General features: G+C 41.9%; 1 protein-coding gene across 1 annotated transcript in view; it reads left to right on the top strand.

Annotated features, from left to right (window-relative positions):
• Positions 1 to 3875: 3875 nt before the first annotated feature.
• erf (Ets2 repressor factor) overlaps positions 3876 to 20854 on the top strand; it is a 46861-nt gene continuing 29882 nt past the window's right edge. Inside the window, exon 1 of the mRNA XM_050034124.1 lies at positions 3876 to 4544. Coding sequence (XP_049890081.1) covers positions 4523 to 4544 — 22 coding nt within the window. The 5' untranslated portion in view covers positions 3876 to 4522. The remainder of the gene's footprint in view (positions 4545 to 20854) is intronic.

The raw sequence follows: 20854 nt of genomic DNA, 5'->3' as shown, positions 1-20854 counted from the left end.
GTTAGGTTTCAGCAGAATTCTAAACATGGGAACATGGTTGGGCATTGTCACATTATGTGGGCCTACTTAATGTAAAGTTACCTACATAACGTAACGTACGTAATTGTACATTACGTACTTACATAAAGATATGTTGGTTAGGTTTAGGAAAACAAACATGGCTGGGTGTCATTATGTTACATAGGCCTACTTGATGTTAGGTTACAGACTTAATGTAACATACTAAATGTTAAGTTACATAGGTTAGATTTACGAAAGTATACTACATAGGTAAGATTTAGTTAAATAAAGATGGTTGGGCGTTGTCACATTACGTAGGCCTACTTAATGTAAAGTTACAAACTTAACGTAATGTGCTTAATGTAAATTTACATAGGTTAGGTATAAGAAAGTAAAGTAATGTAGCTAAGGGTTACAAAAGTATAGTTACTTAGGTTAGGTTGAGGAAAAGAAACACTGCTGGGATTCACTGAGTTAAATAGGCCTACTTAATGTTAAGTTATGTGCTTAATATAACTTACTAAATGTAAAGTTACGTATAGGTTAAGCTTAGAAAAGTAAAGTTACGTATAGGTACTTAGGTTAGTTTAAGGAAAAGAAACACTGTTGAGATTCATTAAGTTAAATAGGCCTACCTAACGTTAAGTTATGTACTTAATGTAACTTACTAAATGTAAAGTTACGTAGGTTAGGTTTAGGAAAGTTACGTAGGTTAGGTTTAGGAAAACAAACATGGTGTTGATGTAACTTAAAGTGCACTTGCTCGCACAGAGTCCCAAACACCAGTCTCCTGGGTCAAAGTCCTGTGTTTGTTTGACCCATCCACCAACCCAAACTGCCTCCATATGTGGACTTGCACTCTTTTTACTATTTCCTTCTTTACTCCCGTCAACACATTGGTCACGTGATCGCAGCTTTCACGGTTAGATGGGTAATATAGGAATTCTGCTGCATTAGTTTTAGTAGGTATATGTACGCACAGTGTATGAGAACAGCCTGATTGGTGTGCTTATTGGTGTATTTTCTAACATGTTAACAGAGCCAGGTTAGCTGTCTTTGTGCCAAGCTAGGCTAAATAGCTGCAGCAGCTGTGGCCTTGAAACGAACAGACAGGAGTGGCATCAATCTTCACATGTGACTCTTGGCCAGAAGGCAAATAGGCATAAATATATAATAAATCTACAAAATAGAAAAATATAAAATATACCAGTTTTGTGATGAAAGTGTAACAAAGCATAATATGGAGGTGAGCGTGAGGTAAAGAGAGGAGGAAGTGAGGTAGGCGAGAACGTGAGGAGGTAGAGAGCACTAGAAGGAGAGGAAGAGGAGGAGAGGTGTAGGCGAAAAGAAAGTAGGAGATGAAATTACAAAACTGAGGGGGATGGAGGATCCACACAGAGGAGTAGGACAGGAGTAGGAGTGTAACGTATGGGGGCAAGGAGGAGAGGAAGGAGAGGAGGAGGAGGAGGTGAAGGAGAGATGTGACAGCAGAAAGAAGAGATGTTTTCTGTTGTATTGTTATTGTGCCTCTGTGTGTGTGTGTGCGCGTGTGATTGTGACAATGTGACAATCGCATGAAATACTTCACCCACCGGCTGGCCTTCACCTCCCACACACTGCCACTCAAAGTAAATGAGCAGAGCAGAGGAGGGACAGGGAGGGAGGGAGGGATGGATAGATGGATGGATGGATGGATGGAGGGGAGAAAACAGTAGCATGAGTGATTGGGTAAGAAAGATGGAGAGAGAGAGAGAGAGAGAGAGAGAGAGAGAAAAGCTCTACCTACAATCCACACACTTTTATTCTTCTCCACTTCATTTCCTTTCCATCCGCTCTTCAGCTCAGCGCTCCTCGCTCTCCAGTTCACGCTCTTGAGTAATTACTGCTACTTTCTTTCAACTCCCTCTCTCTGCTGCCTCCTCAGAGCTGATGTAAGTGCTGAAGGGCCCTTCATTAGAGAGGAAGAAAGGAGTGTGGGAGAAAATGTGTGTGTGTGTTTTTGTCTGTGTGTGTGTGTGTGTGTGTGTGTGTGTGTGTGTGTGTGTGTGTGCCCACGATGTTAATAAGCGCCTGATAGCCTACAGGCGATGTCCTCTAATGATTATAGTCTATGTAAATTTACAGTCTCAGCCGGCCACCGTCCGTTCCTGCGGGACAACACACCTGTTGATTGGCCTTTCCTTCCTTCCCCGTGTATGAATGACGGATGGCGGCTTCCTGGCTGCCTCGCTGTCGCAGTTTACAGGTAAACACGGTCGCCTCTCATCACCCGCGGCGATAACGGGTCTCCACAGCAACGCCGTGACGCGCCAAACGGGAGCGAGCGGGGCGACAAACTGGAAGCGGCGGCGGCGGCGACGGCGGCAGCTCCGGGCAACAGCCAGCGACCGGTCCTCATCAAAGATCGTCTATTAAGACGAGGAATCCCTCAGAATAAAAAAAATTAATATGATCTTTAATTTAAATATAACCACGAATCAACTGCAACAGATAGGCCTATGTCCCCCTTTTCACATACAGTCTGTTTTATTTAATCACCAAATCAGTATTTACTGAACTGATTGAGTCATTATTGCCAGAATCAATGTTTACCATTTGTTCACACACATTGAAATAGCTGATACAATTAGTTGATTACAGAATTAGTAGTCAATACATTTGTCATTTGTTTCATTATATAAAGCAAAATCTAGTTCCAGCTTTTCAAAATTGAATATTCACTGGGTTTTTAATAATCTTCTTTTACATTTCACTGAGTATCTTTGAACTCTGTGATATTTTATAGCCCATTTGATACATTGATTAGCCTACTCAAGAAAATAATCTGAAGGCTACCTGATGTAGGGAAATGATCATTAGTTGCAGCCCTACTTCAAAATATGTTACATATGATGCAGAGTGAGAGATACCAGGGGCTTCAAAAAAACAGATAAATTTATCATGAACATGGCATGGGACGAAATGAAACTTTCTAACAAAAGAAACATCCCAGTGATGGCAGTGTCAGGTGCTAGTACCGGGCCAGCTCATTTGGCCCGGTCATTTTCGATCACAGCCCAGTGATGGCAATGTTGTAATCAGGCCAGTTTATTTGGCCCAATTCTGGGGTGCCTTTCATCCCAAGTCTCAGCCGAGTTGTGCAACCCGACACAGCCCAACTTATGTCTTCCAGCATGCAGCATTTGGGCGGATGCTAGGGCAGGTCATTTTTGGCTACCTGGAGTTTCTTAATCTTGTATTACATTACATTAGATTGGGGCTGATCTTTGACCCTTTATGATAAGTTGATTGATAGGATAAAATAATCTGCTGACTAATTGATTTAAGAAAATGTTCATTAGTTTCAGCGCTACTTGAAAATATGAAAAAAAAAATAACACAGAGTGAGAGATACCAACCTATAAGACATATGTAAAATGGGCCAAAATGAAACAATATACTCATCACAAATGGAAATGTACAGGTGTGATCACTGGCTATGATATAATGTGTTTTGTTTCATGTGTAATTGAATCCAAATCTAAATCTGATGTTTTAAGTGTGTATTTGGTGTTTTTATCTTGATGCTGTTCATTTCGTGCCTAGATATTGAAAGAACAATATTGCCATCTGTGTTTTTTATGTTGAAAATAACAACTCAGTTTAACTTGCACTGCACAACTGCTTTATCTTAATTGTTTTTTCTGTCTAATTAATCCTACACTGCCTGATTTTCCTCCCAGATCACTGTTGGACTGAAAGGAAATGCAAGCTTCCAGAAACATAGACGATCTTTGGCAACAAGTGGGCGTTCAATTCCTCACCCCCTCCCTCCCTCCGTGGGTCAGCGTGGGCGGCCCCGTGTGGCAGGAGGAGAGCGAAACACGACACCCCGACAGAGGAAGGGGGGGTTGAGAGAACACGAAGTGAGTGAGTGAGTGGAAAAAGAAAAAGTCTGTGCCGGAGAAAGAGAGGGGCAGAGAAAGAACAGAGTTGGCTTTGGGCTTTTTTGTTCCCTTTCAGAAGCGCCGCTGTTTTGACTGTCGGTGAGGATGATGATGTGGAGGAGGAATCGACCATGCGACATCGTTGCAACAATCGGGATGAAAATTTAGACTCGTCGCATTCCGCTGCTCCAGCACCGACCAACGGCAGCAGGGCTCCTCCAAACTTCGACCTGCGCCATTCAGACCTGGGCGACTGGATTTCCCCCCAGAGGCTCGGGGCAACTTTTTACATCAGACGCCGCGTACTTATGAACAGATACCCCGGCACAAAACTTTTTCAGCACACGCCGATGTGTCGAGATAAAACGCAGAAGCTTATGTGACGTTAGCGGAGTTTTTTCCCAACTTAAAACCGAGTACCTAACCGGGTAGGGTCTTTTCTAACAAGCCACTTGTGAGAACAACACCGGAGGAAGGAGTGGAGTGTCACTGCTAACTTCGCTAGCTAACTTGGCTAAAGGCTAGCTAACTGAAGTCTAAAGTTACGAGTCGACGGGGAAAGTGACTGAAGCAGCACACCGAAGCCGGCAACAACGATGAAAACCCCGGCAGACACGGGTAAGTTGACGGCCACGCTTTTATTAAATAGAATAAAATGTCCAGACGCTGCTGTTGTTCACAAAATGAAAACAACAGCGCCTTAGCATCGGCGGCTAGCTGGTTAGCACGCTAACAAACTCCGCTCCAGGGAAAGTGTGACAAAATTATGGCGCTAGGGTGGATCCATCCGAGCCTCTTGTTATTGTTTCAGCCAAACTGAAAAGTGAGTCCATCTTACGACCACGTTGTTTGTCAGATACAGCTGATCGATGCAACTCCACATGCAGTTTTTTAAACTTATTCTCTCGATATTTAACTTGGACGTTGTTGTGTTGTGCGATTTACAGTGAGGGCAGCAGAGCTAGCATAATTTCCCTGGATCAGTGTAAGGAGTCAGGGTCAGGGCTAAAGTGCACTGACCCTGACTGCAATAGCATTGCATTTGTGATTTATTGGTGTCACACTACAGGACGACTCAGTGGAATAAAAGCCAACATTTAATTTCGCTGTTATCCAACACCACATGTAATAACTGCTGAGTGCAAGTTAATGGTGCACCCACAATATTTCGTCTCAAATCTCAAGAGAAAATGGCTTAAAAGAAAGAGAGCTACGAGGGACTTTCTATTATATTGCGGGGAAGGCACTGTAATGATGGCCAGCTAAAATAGTTAATGGTTAATTTGTGAGGAGAGGAGATACTTCTCTGTCTTAAGAGTGTGTAGCTGGGTAAATCTTGTTCAATGTAAAATTCACCGATTTGTCAGATATTTATTTAAAAAAAGTACAAGCATGGTCTGTTTTTACATTTTAATGATTACAAGCTTGAGATCACTTTTCTCTTTATCACTACATCCCAGGCTACAATGAAAGGTAGAAAGTGGCTGCATGATCTGATTGGGGACTTAACTGCTGGTAAGTCTGAGGTTGCAGCTGAGGTTATCTGAGATCCGGGATAACATGCTGCCTGGACGGACGGTGTGAGATTCTAAAATTAAATCAGGAAACATTGTTTGTCCCTTTGTTGACAAAGTTAAGTGTGATCTTTGCATCCTTTGAGGGCACTTTGTAGCCAAGTCAGCTGTTGGACCCTTGACTCATGCAAGAACTGAATCAAAGTAGATTGTTTTTAACAGTGTAGTTAACAGCTGTACGAGGAATTTAAACAGATTTTAATTCAGACCTGCTGCTGCGTCAAATTCTTCTCATTTTTTGAGCCGTTTTTGTTGTCATTTGAATGAATATGATTTTCCACCCATAACTCATGATTTCTCCTCCATTGTGCACTTAAACTCAGTTTAGTCAGAAGTCTTGTACGGTAATCTTGGGCAGGCAGAGATCCAACAACCATAATGGATGTTTTAAGAGGGGAATGCCACACCACAACATCATAATTAGAAACCTTTAGATCTCTGCATTGCTTCAGATAACTTTTTATATCACAAAACAATTGTGAGAAAACTCAGGCAGCCCCTTTCATAGCGGGAAATTTTGTCAGAGGTTCTGTAGCCACATGGATGTTTAAATATCTACTGGGGGGGAAATAAAGTGCTGGAATAAGCTTAATTGACCAAAGTCGGCTGTCTGATTATTTGCTGATGTATTTTTTGTTTTCAGGTTGCGTAGTAATGGTGCTATAGTTCCAAATATATGAGAGTAGAACTGCACATTATAACCCATGAAACAAGCCTTTTCTGATCTTGACCATAGTGCTCCTCATACAGAAAATACATCCCTGATGTGCATCCTGTATGAGGCAAAATCATTTTCTTGGGTCATAAATATTCAAATAAAAGTTCCTATGTGTAGTAAAAAAAAAAGTTTTATTATTTTTGTTTCGTGCAGTCCGACCATAATCTTAACTTAACATTGCACTCTCCCCTAATGACCTGCATTATCCAGAGGATCAGATTTGTAAGGTTATGCTGCACTTCCCATTGAGTTTTAAAAGTAGACTGCCTTGATTTAGCCATGTGCCATGCAGCCAGGGATAGCTCCCTTTGTAAGCCTAACAGGAAATCAAAATATAAATAAAACATAAATAGATATAACCATTATTGTTGTTGTGTCCGGTAAATGAAAGCCACCTAGGTTTGCAAGTTTCAATAGTTCCTATTTTTGTTGTGATTCAGACCAACTTCCCTTAATTTCTGGGGATTTAAAGACAATGAGTCACAACTCGGTGAAACTGTGTAACATTTGCTGTGACATCAGTATCAGTATCATCAGTTTTACTTTTGAGATGGTTTTTTGGAAGTAGGCCCATGCTAATGTCAAAGAATCCCACTGGGTTACTCTGATCTGTACCCACATTACATTATGCACAGAGCTACACAGACCCTTTGTCTGTATTTCCCTTGGTGTTAGAGCCTGTTGACTGCTTTATGTATATATGGGTCAACCTCCACTTCACTCTTCCTATCAGGAAGTCAGCAGTCTGGCCCCACCAGCTCCAATTTTCCACTTGTGTTACTCCTTATATCAACACAGCGCCACATGTGAGACGTCACAGCTGTAGACAGCCAGCGAGCCAGCACGTTTTGGCCCTATGCTTTGTTGCGGTGTGTGTATGTGTGTATAGAGTGAAAGGAGCCATACATGAGCAATTAGCTGGTGTTAAGGCTGGTGAGGGCTGGGCTGCTGTTTATGACCATGAGTGTATTTATGTGTTTGTGAGTGTAAATGTGCGTGCACGTGTACACCCATACATCTGTCAGTGTATGGCTCTACCTGACATTGATGTGGTCACAGCAAAGTGAGTGTTTGACTTTTACCAGCGAGGCCAAATTGCCCTTGAGGAAGACCATTTGGTTGTGGGCAGTTGAGTCAGCCTATTGTAATTACAGGAAGAACAACTAGACGTCTTTATGCAGATTCAAATAGCTCTAAAAACACTGGTCAGACCAAAGCTAATGAACCGCAGGCTCATTTTGTTAAAAGAATGACGCTTTTAGTTTCCTTTGGGAAGGACTCTGTTGTGTTACTGTCTCACCATTATACTGAATTATGCTGTTGGCACCAGCAGCAGAGACAGCACAATTACACGACAAGTTGAGGCCAAGTTGTTTGTCTTGGGGAAAGTTTGAGAAGAGGTGCTGGCGACATAAGTGTGGAGTGATGTGGTTGTGCAGTGAGGACACCCTGTCTCTCAATGATTTAGTGGAGATGCTGTGGTGTCATAAGCTGTTAAGTAGGGTTGGAAATTAACTTTTTTCCATCTGCCACTGTGGCTGGTGAATTTTAAAATTTACCAGCCACTTAATAGATTACCATTTGGGGTTTTTTGGCTGGTAAGTAAAGCAGATCTAGCAGCACCTTGCATATTTTACCCACATTTGGTTGGTGGCTGGTGGTAATTTCCAACCCTGCTGCTAAGTCGGCCGCAATTTGTGTAGTATTTATGCCACTAAATATTAAATTACTCGTGATTTCAAGTTGCGTTGTGCTAAAGTGCCACTGTGCCTTGTAATGTGTGAGGACCCTGACACATCAAGCTAACGGTCAGCTGTGGGTCAATGTCGGGCAGTCGGTGAGCGTCTGTAGCCCTAGTGTTTTTGCGGTGGCTGTTGGCTTTGTCGGCTGTTTTTCAGACGGTTCAGCATGTTGAATCATCAGCGCAGCCAGTCTTGAGAAAATTACTCTGATTGGCAGTTCAGCACACGAGAAGAGAAACGGAAGTGAGGAAAGAAAAGTCAATAGTGTGTTAGATTGAAACACACTTTTTATAGTAAGTATTGTTGGTGTTATTGTTTGTTAGCACACTGTAAATATATATATATATTTTTTAAATATCAGGTTGGGTTGTTAATGTGCTAACTAGCATTTTGAATTTGTCATGTTGGTCTTCCAGTCTCCTTTTTTGATACACTACTGCCACCTGCTGCTATGGAGATTTACTTTCACTCATGCAGGTGTAGAACATACATGCTAGTTGGCCATTAATTGTAGTCTTTGCATTGTGTTCAGGTGCAACTTATTGGCTGAGACTCCGTTGACCTGAGGGGATGCAACAGTCAGCCTCCATCGGCACTTGCACTTTGATGTTTGTTTAATTGTGTCTGGGCCGTTAGTCAAATCGATATTACATAAAAGAACGTTTATTTTGTAATTTGTGGGAAAGCTGTTTTGTTTTCTTAAAGCAAGTTAATATTTTTATCTTAGTAATAACTACAATCTTATCATAGGTCTCAGTTTTTTGTAGCACAATCAAGTCAGTCCATAAATATGAGGGTACAGACCAGGTTCAGGTTTCTCCAGTGGATACTAAATCATGACAGAGTCCATTTAGGAGGAAAATGCCACAACCAAAAAGCCCCTAAATGCCAGAGTTCCTCACAGGATGTACCCTTTCCCTGGTTTTCCTCCCATTATGTGTTTACTGTGAGTGATCAGGTCCAAGCAAAGGTTGACCTGATCAAATTCCTGATTACTACTGAGCCGAGCCTGGGCAAGCAGACCCTGGAAAAAGTACCACAGAGTGACGTCAGCATTTCTCTGGTGTGCCATCAAGTGGCAGCCCAGGTCAATGTTGCTACGATCATCTCTCAATGTTACAACAGGCCTCTTTTCCTGGAAGTGTGTGTACAGTGGCTCTGGTGACCCATACAAAGCTAAGAGAATAGACAACAGGTTGCACGAGCTGGGACATGCTGGCCGAACAAACACTGGGGCCTCACGCACAGGAAAGCCGGGCAGTCAGTCATGGAGGTGAGTGTTGGTAGACATCCATGCTTGCAGTTTTAGTTTTTATTAAGATATAGAACATTAATTGGGGGAAAGTTTTGTAATTATATCAAGTATTAAGTTGCATTGCCTGCTGTCCTCAAAAAGTGTATTTAGTTTGATGCCAGTCATCATTTTTGGATTGAGAGTCTTACTGATGTTGGATATCTAATTAAACCATCACACAGATAAAGGTGAAGGTGAGGGGCATACTAGCTCATGGTTAGGCTGTTTGGTCATCCCAAATTATTTTGACATTAGGGAAATTCATGTTATTCTAGTTTTTGGCTATGCTGTATATAAGAGCAACCTGTCAGGGTTGCCACAGTCACAGAAAACCTGGAAAAGTCATGGAATTTTCTAATCACAGTTCCAGGCCTGGAAAAGTCATGGCATTAGTCAAAATCATTAAATGTTTTGGAAGTGTGAAATGAAACCTTCCAAGTCATGCAACATAAAAGCAAAATTTCTGTGGCTTTCCACCTACTGTAGCACTGGTATGCGTCAATATGTGACAACACTTTGTTTACCACCACAGATGTTTATTTTCTCCCGGCATCCTGTCATGTGTAACAGCTAGCTGAAATTATGTTTGAATGGAGTTGGAATCTGCTATGTTTAAAAATGGCAAGCAAGTAGGGCAAGAAAAAAAAAAAAAAAATATATATATATATATATATATATAGTGGGTCCTTGAAAAGTCATGAAAAAATTATGAAATATATTAGAATATATATATAAGAATGTGTGGGAACCCTGACCTGTTCCAACCAGTTTTGTCGTCATTAAGCACAAACATGAGGCCTGTATATTTTAACATAAATCTCAGCAGACCTACTTGAAGCATTTAGGATTCTAAGTGCCTTGTCTTAAGGGCACAATGGTGGTCATTGTGCAGCAGCTCAGATATTAAAAGTGTAATCCATCCCGTTATACTGTGAAACATTAAGAATCATCGATTTGTAATGTTGCACCACAGTAGTTATTTTTGATCAAGTGTGGTAATTTTCTTTTTTTGTAGACACTTTACATCTACATGCCTCATCTGCTCTGACTGCAATTGGTGATCTACATTTCCCGGGATGACTTTTAACAACACCCATAGAGTGGTTTAAAAATTCAGCTGTAGGGCTGTACAGGCAGGTGGAGAAGAAATTACAGCAGAGACCTTTTTTCTGTTGGAGAAAAAAATGATTGTTGCACCTCCTTACTGTAATTGGAATAGGCGAGATCTTGAGGCTGTGCTGTATGAAAGTTTATTGAGGCCACTGTTGGAGGAGAAATGGTTCCTTTCTGTGATGAATTTATCTCTGCATGGTCCTTAGAATAGTGAGTTTAGAGGAGATTTGCTTTGAGAGACTGAGAACAGAACCTGATATTTATGTTGATATTTTAGATAGGCCTAGCTAAGACTGGGTATTGGTGCCCAACGCCATAAAGTGTCAGCTGCAATGACCCATCACCAAGTAGTATCAAAGCTTCTTCAGTAGGGTTGGGTATCGTTCACATTTGAGCCAATACCAGTACAGATGCCGGGACCTTATATTTGATACTGGTACCGAATAATACCTTTAATCTATACCATACTCTATCTGTAGGCCAATAACATGTATGTAATTTTTAAACAAGCTGCAGTCAACAAGCGATTCTGCTCCTCTGCTCTTTTCTGATCACTCAGACTGTCTCGGTCTGCGTGCTCGTGTGTCTGCGTGTGCCTTCATTGTATGGTTTTGCTTGCACAAGCATTGATTTAATGCCACTTGAGATTGGTACACTACAATAGAAGCTACAAATCATATAGTCTGTGGTGTGGTGAAGCTAAGCTGGCAGTTACATGTGCCGAGATTTCACCAAAACATTAAGTATAGGGGCATTTTACACAACTCAATGCTTCTGTTCACATGATGGGTTTCGAACAAAGAAGGAAAAAAAGTATCAAATGAAGCGCTCTGTTGGTGTCAGTATCACTTCAGGGGTATGTGAATCATTTTTTTAAACAATACTCAGCCCTAGGCCCAGCTGATATTTTATTGGGGCACCACATTGTTTACATTTGGGCAGTTATTGGCAGGAATGATAAAAAAATACCCAATCAAAAAGAAGGGCACACTGCCAGTAGATGCTCTTTGAGTGGTTGAAGCCACATTTTCGTGTGAAGTGGTAATTTCCCATTGTTCGGCAGAGGAAGAAGTTAAGAGTCTTTCTATGTATGTGCACCACTTTTTTAGTTATTTAGTCCAAAATGTCTCTGTCAGCTGCCCTGCTTGCTGTGGTATCTTTAGGTATTTATGATTGAGTGAATCTGCGTTGGCTCTGTGACAGTCGACCCCCAGCAGGGCAGATGAAAGGACAGAGCAGGCCAAGTGGAACCAAAGGCTCGCTTCACTGAGCAGATAAGGAAGGCTTCTACAGCGGGACAGATATCTCTGTAACACCTGACAGGATACGGGGTTTCTGGCTTCAGTAATGTTCAAAAGCACACTTACAAATCCAATTTGCATAGTCCTGTCCTCTGATGCCATTTGATCAATACTTTCAGCTGGAGGTTATAAAAAATCTAGACATATTTTGAATAGTTATGCTGATAAAATGTTGAATAAAGTTCCAGACTAATAGATTTGTGTGTGTGTGTGTGTGTGTGTGTGTGTGTGTGTGTGTGTGTGAGTGAGTGAGCGAGCGAGCTTCTGAGTGAGCCTTTGTTCATCAAAAAATGCAGACAGTTTGTGTAGAGCCCTTGGAGCTCTTTTGAAGGTTTTTGAATCAAACCAAGGCTGAGAGAAAGACAGACAGTGTAGAGGTAGGTTTGTGCTTTGTCTGGCTGTTTTGGCTGCAGTCATCCTAACTGAGAGAGGTGTGCTGTGTTATGGCTATCATCTGTGGTTCGTGGAGAGTAAGGGGGGTGTGCCCCAGTTGGTTTGGCATCGTTTATGGCACTGCAAAAAGGATAAGACGACAGACTAGGTGTGGTCCTGTATGGCTCTGTATAATACTGCCCACATTACCATGGTCACTGCCAATTCTGGAGTAGTTACAACCTGGTTGCTGTCAGAGCAGAATATTCACCAAATGCAGCAAGGCTTTAGGGAGTCTGTTTGAGCGTGGAGTAGTGGTAAGATGTAGTCTGCCAGGTTATGTTCTGGCAATTAGAGAAACCTACAGGAGATGGCAACATCTAGGTTATAATGTGTTTTACAATGAAATAGGAGCATTGACACACATTAAATCCAACGATGGCATTCATTGAGATTCCTGTGGAAAGTCTGCAGTAGAAAACAAATTCCAGTTGATTCAAAAAACAGTTGTAAAACGATGCAAAATAAACTGGATACATTTTTTCGAAAGGGACCACCTCAAGAGCCTCGGGGGGAAGATGCTGCCAGCAGGTTGCAGATTGAAAAAGAGGCACAGTTTGGGAATTATATGGTTGTTTGGACTGAGGTGATCCAACCCAGACTTTTCCTGCCCATACACTTGTTGGCGTTGCACCTGCATTTTTAGCCCACACTGCTTGATTGAAAATTAGAGGCGTCCAGCTTTCAGAAACACCAAGCATTTTGTTAAATTCATATTCTCACAAAGTACTCAGAATTTTCTGAACATCAACAAAAGAAAATGTGAATTAATCTGCTTTTCTATCCACTACTGTTGTGCAAATATTGGGTGAACTTTTTCACTCCCCTCAAGTGTAAAAAACTCTTTTTGCAATATTTGGGGATTTTTTAAAACTGGGTAGCAGGTGGCACCTTGTCCAGAAGCCTTGGCCACCAGTGTATGAATGTGTGTGTGAATGGTGAATGTGGCATGTAGTGTAAAAGCTCTGAGTGGTCCCAAGTCTAAAAGGGTGCTATTCAAAGTACATCAAACCATGTACTTACTAATTTCAATAATCTCCACTCTATTGGATACGTTCCTACCTAAGCTTTCATGGAAAGGCAAGGGTAAGCTAAGCTGAGAGCATCATTGAAACCAAACTGTTGGAATATACGGCCTTTACACCATGCCAGACGCTAATTACAAGTGTTTCAGTGTCTCTTAGTTCTGTATGGTGCTTTGTTGGGTTCAATAGAACGTACTGCCCAAGGCCTCAAAGCCAGTAAAAGGTTGAATTTTATTTGATGGGCCAACACTGATTCAGGTGGCAGCTGATTTCTGCTCATGTAACTTTCTTTTATTGGACATGCACATGCTCAAATGAGTTTCTAAAGGACTGTTTACAAGAAATGCATGTGACAAAAAGACATAAGTGTCAGTGTGGCAGCAGTCTGCAGGCTGTAAGGAAAGATCGTTACTTGTTAAAGCGCCCTTGTATCCAAAGTAATTAAATCCAAAGCCAAGACAGATTTGGACCAACTCTTCACAGTATGAAAGCATATTTCTTACACGTGAAACAGACTTTTCTCCCAGCTGATATTTAGTGATTTTGAAAGCACCACAGAACAAGATTGGTATTTTTAAACAGCACCAGGAGTTACCCTGAACTCACCTCTATGCCCATGATAAGAGGCAGCTGCATGTTGTCTTTTAAAATGCATACAGTATGAACTTAAATCAAATCCCATGTGTTTTTGAGATAAAGTCAACATAAATCGTTCCTTTGGGTTTCAAAGTATCATTAAATTTAATAAAAAAACACCCAACTGTCAGTCAGGGTTCATCCATGTTTAAAGTAAATACACTAATGGCAGGTTTATGCAGAAACTGACTGATGTTATCACCATAACCTATAGATTTAACCCAAAGGGATGCAGTACATTAAAAAAAAAAAAAAAAAGCTTTTTTGTCATTTTTACATTTCCCAGCCTGTGTTATACAGTAACTATAAATGACCTAATCATACTAAATTTGATTTTGCAGTTTTTACCTGCTGTGGTGACATAGTCCAGTTCAGTATACTTAAAGCAGCATTGTGGCCTGTGGATAAAAGACACTGCATTGTAACAGCGTGTTACAGACTTGATCCAATCCATTCATGCCCATTTTTAAGTTTTGTGCAGTTCGAATGCCCCAAATTAAAATAAAAGAAAGATAAATCACATAATGTTTTGACTAAAGTCAAAGAGAGCTAAAGAAGGATTTTTCTGGCAGTTGTTGTCATGTCCAGGACCTTCGGAGTGAAGAAAATCTGTCGGGGTCTGTGGAGAGAAAAGATGAGCAAGAGAAAGAGATAGATTCAGCCAAGCAAGGTCTTTCTTGTCTGTTGTGTTTGCTCCCATCATTGGTCTTTCGGTTGGGAACCCTGTGGGTTTTTTTCTGTCTTTTATAGCGGTCACAACTGGTCCTGGGACTCTGTGGCTATCTGTGTGTGGTGTGTTAATGTTAGATGTGACTGTGTGTGTGAGGGTGTTTCATACCCAAAACATATGAAGTCAGCTAAATGCTAATTGCCTGAAAACTTTCTTTCACGCCCCAAACCACGCAAATGCATACAGGCAGCACACACACACTCTCACCCTCTCTCTTTCTCACACACACCTTCACCTTTGCATGCATCCACATTCAGACGAGCTCAAAAGTTCAGTGAACCTTTTCTACCCATGTAAAATATATATATACACTTACATCTTCTGTCTATCTTCAGCTCAAACACACACACACACACACACACACACACACACACACACACAGCACACAGGCCACTCACATATCTCTCACCTCCGGGCAGATCAAAGCAGGGACAGGTCAATGAGGAGAAGATGTAAGACAAAGGACCCGAGTACACCTCTTCAGTTTGGTCTAGAATGCACCTTTCTTAGCCCAAACATCCCAAATGTGATTTATCTATACCCAGTTGTATCTCCTCGAAGCTCCGTTGTCTTTGCCACAAAGCCTGACTTCCCGTGCTCCCACCTCCTGTGTGAACCTGCTGTTCTCACACAGGTGCGCTTATTGGTACAGAAATTTGCCACCAGTTAATGGTGCGTGAACTGGTACTTGGTATTACCAACGTAATTTGGTTGGTATCCTTAAAAGATCAACACAAAACCCTAATCTCCACCACCCAAAGCCAGATATACAAACATGAAAACAAAATGGTGTCCTGATGATGTACAGCGTATTTTGTGGGTCTTGTAATTTGGCCTCTATTCATATGAATTCACAACACATACATGCTCTTATATCATTGAGAATAACTAATAGCAGCTGTGCAAGGAAACGCAGGGATTGGGCACGTCTTGTTAGCTGCTTCAAAGGTAGGCTATAAATTACACTAGTGATAAGACTGACACCATTTGATCAGCACAGTCAGTCGGCCATTAAATTGCTGTTTCTTCCTGATCTGTCCTTTCTTTATCACTCACAGCAGACAAACTTAGCTAATGTTCTTAATTATTTAAAAACCTCGACCATCTAAATGCTTTATTTATATACTTGAGTGATATGATAAATCAGCTAATTTAATCAAATGATCTCAAAGAGAAAGAATGCTGAATCATTAACCACTGAATAAGAGCATCACTTTACATGCTGAATTTATTAAGCCGAGCTGCCCCTGCTCATTTGTTAACTCCAGAAGAAGTAGATTTGTGACCCATTTGCTGTCCCTGTTGGTCGTTTCAACCCCCCCCCCCCCCGGGCCAGTGGCAGTGATGAATGAGCCGGGTCTCTGTTTTATTGAAACGTGAAAGTCAGTTAGTCCTTCAGACACTCACTCACTCATCTCACCCACTCACAGCATGCACACTTTATTAGGGGGCCCAGACCCCCCACATGCCAGGAAAACGGGTGATGTCTGTCTTGCATTAACACACACACACATACATAGACACACTCTTTTAATTTTCTCACTACAGCTAGCAAGCGTGGCTTGCTCATTTGGGCTGCCATCTCCCTGCGGTGACGCCGTCGTGCCTCTGTCTTTAATGTTTTAACACAGGGAGCGAGCCACTCAGTCTAGAGACTGAAACATCCAGCTTTAATGCAATAGACTGAGGAATTAAGACTGCGGTGGCTCTGCCAATGAGGAAAGGCTGACTAACGCACCCAGACATCACACATGTACAAAGTCCCACACTGGCTGTTTTACATTTTAAGAATTTCAGGGACAGTCATCCAGAGTGAATAACTGACACTGTGATTGTACTATAAGTTACAAGTGGTACAGCAACAACATTATGAGTCAAAGAGAGGCAGCTCAGAACCACAGTGCTGCTCTGGCAGTAATAACAAATATTCATGTTCCAGTTCAGGAGAAAATGTTGAAAAGGTTTCTGTCTATTTAGTTGTTGGTTTGAGTTTCCTCCAGTGTTTAGTCTAATTTTGAGTCTAATAAATGGCAATTCCCACGTTAACACGCTGTTCCTTGAGTATTGATCTATACTTAAAGGGACAGATCACTTCAAAATCAAAATTCATATATTTCCACTTACCTGTAGTGCTATTTATCAATCCAGATTGTTTTGATGTGATTGTTGTGTCTTGGCGATATCGGCCATAGTGATGTCTACCTACTCTACCTTGTCCATGGTTAGATGCACACTTCCTAATATCCTTTGTTAATATTAAGGGGGATGTGTATCAACCATAACATGGCTGATCACAGGTTAATACAGTTACATTGTTAGTATCATTACAAATTCAGTGTTTCCACCATGACTTGCATCAATTAATTGTCAAGTGGGCTGCTGACTCAGTGTATAGTACCGTAGCTATCTTACATTCAGATTATTCCAATGAGGTATACAGATTTGTAAATGTTATAAGGGCAAAAAAAGTTTCTAGTAGAGGACTAAATAGGGATACCCAAGATGCAACACAAATCTTGCAGGAGCGAGTGGTCAAAAAATAAACTGTGGGTCCTGGGATTTGTTTGAATACGATGAATTGAGAAGCGCTACACCTGATGAACATGTTGAAAGTCTGTCCCTTTACCAGCCCCCTCGGTGTGCCTATCATTCAGGGTGTGCATGAGAGTCTGTGAGTTCACAGGCCAGTCACAACCACTTGTGCTTTCGTCATAGGCGTCCACTGTAGCCTACACTGACACTACTGTTGCAGCTGTAAAATGGTGGATAAAAGTTAGAGTAACACAACCCTGGCAAAGTAACTTGTTTCACTATCTGTCCATTAACATTTTTAAAGGTTGAATTACAAGAGCAGCATGATTAAATTGTTTTATCCCCATTCAAGTTAGCATAGGTTAAATCGAAAGTTACCTCTGCTCAGCCAGCGTCAGTCTCTGGTGTGCATGATCTTCCCATTTTATGAAAGGTGTCTCATAAAAGAAGTAACAAGAACCTTTTCTAGAGTTGTTTAGGTTAAAACGTGAGACAAATTGTGATTAAGTGTTGCAAAAAAACAGTAGTAATTATATTACCCTCCCCAACCATAACTAACTGTCGTATGCGTGTGTCCCTCACTGAGATCCCCCTCATACCTCCCTATACAGTATAAATTAAACTGACTTGACTTCTCATATCCAAGAGTGTTTATCAGTCCACAAATATGCACATTCCTGTCTGATAATTGCTCTTGACATACTCTGGTTACTCTGCTGGGTCTGACTGAAGTTTTATGACTTCAGGAGTATTAAGATACACTTACAACTCATTTTAAATGTAAATGCAGCAACAAGTGGTTTGTCTTTACACCCGCTTTGTCACCTCTCTGACCTCTCTGAACAGTATTGTCGCACTGGTTGTCCTGCTACTTATAATCAACAGTGGAGCCTCTTTGTCTGTGTGGAAAGATGCTGAAAGGAAAGCGGCATTCTGGGAAATAAGGAGGGGGAGGCGAGAGGAGGAGATGAAATTTGATTGGCAGGAAGCACGAGAATGAGTCACTCAACCAGCTCCCGGGATTTGGAGAGACGGGCCTATTCTGGGCTGTGGTGACACGTGTGTGTGTATGTGTGTGTGTGTGTGTGTGTGAGATTGTATGTGGTTGTGCGCGTATTCATGTACACACCAGTGTTCACATGGCTCGATCCAACAGCTGAAGTCACCAAATTTTAGTTCTTGGCCTACACACCGCGGCGCGTGCATGTGTTGGAGGAAAATGAAAGTCGTCTGGCAACCAAACCACAACACAGAAGCCAGATTTAAATGCAGATATTTATCTACTCTCTCTGAAGTCCCCTTTACAACACTACCACTCTGCAAATCCTTCCATCTCCATAGTAGCCTGCATCAGTTGCATGGATTACTCTCCATCTCTCCACCATACCTGATTATGTTATTTAGTCTTCATGTAAAAACTTTTGTGGGAAAAGCCTTTGAGATTGATTTGTATCTGTTTCCCTTAGTGAAAAGAGTTTCACTTTTGTTCACAGTTCCTTTTCCCAGATGTATTTCCCTTCCACCTGACACACTTGATGACTCTTCAGGAGGCATGGCACTTCTTGCAGTGATTTTAACAGGTGGTCTTCTTGTTGAGTCCTCTGTTTGATGCTATTAACTAGCAAAACAACTGCCTGACCCCGGAGCTGGCTTATCAGTGCTTGACTTCACTCTGCAGGGTGTCAGTCTGCCTCATTTCCTGCAGGCAGACAGGGTGTCACAAACATGTACAAGTTAGGTGTGTTTTTGTGCATGCACATGGACGGCTGTGTGTGTGTGTTGCTGTGCAACAGATAAACCCAATCACTGCTGCCTCCATGCACCTCTGCATTGAGACAATAGAGTCATAGCTCACTCTCTCTCCTGTCTTTATTTCTGTCAGTCTGTCTCTATTTCCCACTCACTACCATTCTCATACACACACACACACCACACACACACACACACACACACACACACACACACACACACACACACACCGTCAGTGCCTTCCAACCAAATTCTGCCCCGACTAAAGGAAGCAAGAAATCCCCAGCGAGGCTGTCAGGTAGCCAGGAGCTCATTACAGCTGAATGTTTTACAGGGTTGTCATTTTCAGAAAGGGAAGCATGCTCAGACCAGTTTCAGAGCACGTGTACTTGCATGTATGTGTGCTTCTTCCTCAAAGGGAATATGGGCCTGAAGCAGATGAGTCTCTAACCTTGGTTCAAATCCTGCAGATTAGGAGATATATTGTGATTGCTGTGACTGTTTGCTTTTCTGCATTTAATCTGCCTTTCTGTCTTCCCTTTGGGGCCACCAGTACTTCAGTTATATGTCTTGAAGGGATAGTTTGGATCTTTTGAAGTGGAGTTGTATGAGGTACTAATGCATAGTGTAATACCCACAGTACATGTCAGTTGGCACATTCCGAGTTTGGAGAATCATCTGGAATACTGCCATGGAAGATAAGCAATGTACTGCTGTGGAGGGGGGCCACAAAATGTATTTTGGCCACCTTAGAAAAATTAATGTGAGTGTCAGTGATACTATATTCGGAATATTTTCACTGCATTGCCTTGCTTTGAGACAGCATTTTCCAGCGGGGAACTGGAGCCATCATATTGCGCTCTACAAGCTGAAATTACTGTTTTTGTTAGTGGGGTCTGTTGGTTTTGATGAGAGCATAGTGGGGAACTGAGGCTTTAAACAGCTTACCAGCCAGAAATCGCTGTTTTGTGGCAAGTTAAAATTGTGAAATATTATCAGCATACACCTAAACTGGTATTGATTTTTGTTTTATAGGCAGCTAAAATACATTTTGCTGCAGCCCCCTTCACAGCAATACATTGGCTTGGCTTCCGTGGCTGTACTCCTGCCTGCTTCTTCAAATGGTTGGCGTGCCCATTTCCTGTAGATAATACACTGACTATGGATAAGTACCTCATACAACCCCACTGAAAAAAATCCAGATTTTCCCTTTAATATGAAGGGAAGGTGCACGCAAATGATATGGGCAAGTGACCACAAAAACATGCCTTAAACATCCTTTAAATCAGCTGTATAACCACGAGGGCCCTGCTGAATGCAACAGGAGCTTCCTCTCATATCTAAGTATAATAAGTGACTCTTGAACACGCACAGACGTAGAGACACACACACACACAAACACACCAGGCCAGGGCTGGCTTAATCACAGCCTTGGCTGCCTCCGAGGTGCTGCGAAGTTCTCCAGGATGCGACAGGTTTCTGTCTGGCGAGGTTCAGGCGGCCGCCGTGTCACAGATTAGAGTGGCTTAGCTGTCTCAGTCATAGCCGAGATGGTTTATACACTTAAAGGCTTCGCTTTGCAGTCCAAGGCTTTACTGCTATGGCAAACAGTCAAACTCTGTACTTTCTTCTGTGTCTTAACTCTTTTTCTGCAGACTTATGAATACAGCAGTGCAGCTGCCTGCACTCTGAAACTGCACATCCCAAATGGTGAGGTTTTGTTTAGTTTGGATCGCTCACGGTGTATGGGAAGCATCTTTCACAGCACAAGCTATTTGGAAGATGGATTATTGAGATGGAAAGCAACCACAATATCCCCGAGAACCTGTGGGCTGATTTAAGCCAAACAATGCCACTTCATTGATGGCTACTTGAAGCTCCAGTGGTGTTATCAAATCAGACAACAGCCCTAGCGTTACTCATTATTATCTGCACGATTTAAGGCATGAATAACAAATTGTCTCTTGGCAGCTCAGCTCATAAAAAGTGGAGCTTCTAGGCTTTAGTCTCAGCTTCAGACCTCAGCCATTAAAACTTAACACACTCCCATAGAGCAAATTACGCCCAATGTGAAAATGATCA

The sequence above is a fragment of the Epinephelus moara genome, chromosome 22 (assembly GCF_006386435.1).
Source record: "Epinephelus moara isolate mb chromosome 22, YSFRI_EMoa_1.0, whole genome shotgun sequence".
Classification (NCBI taxonomy): Eukaryota; Metazoa; Chordata; class Actinopteri; order Perciformes; family Serranidae; genus Epinephelus; species Epinephelus moara.
The sequence above is the reverse complement of the archived record's forward strand: the minus strand, read 5'-3'. Positions and strand labels throughout refer to the sequence as shown.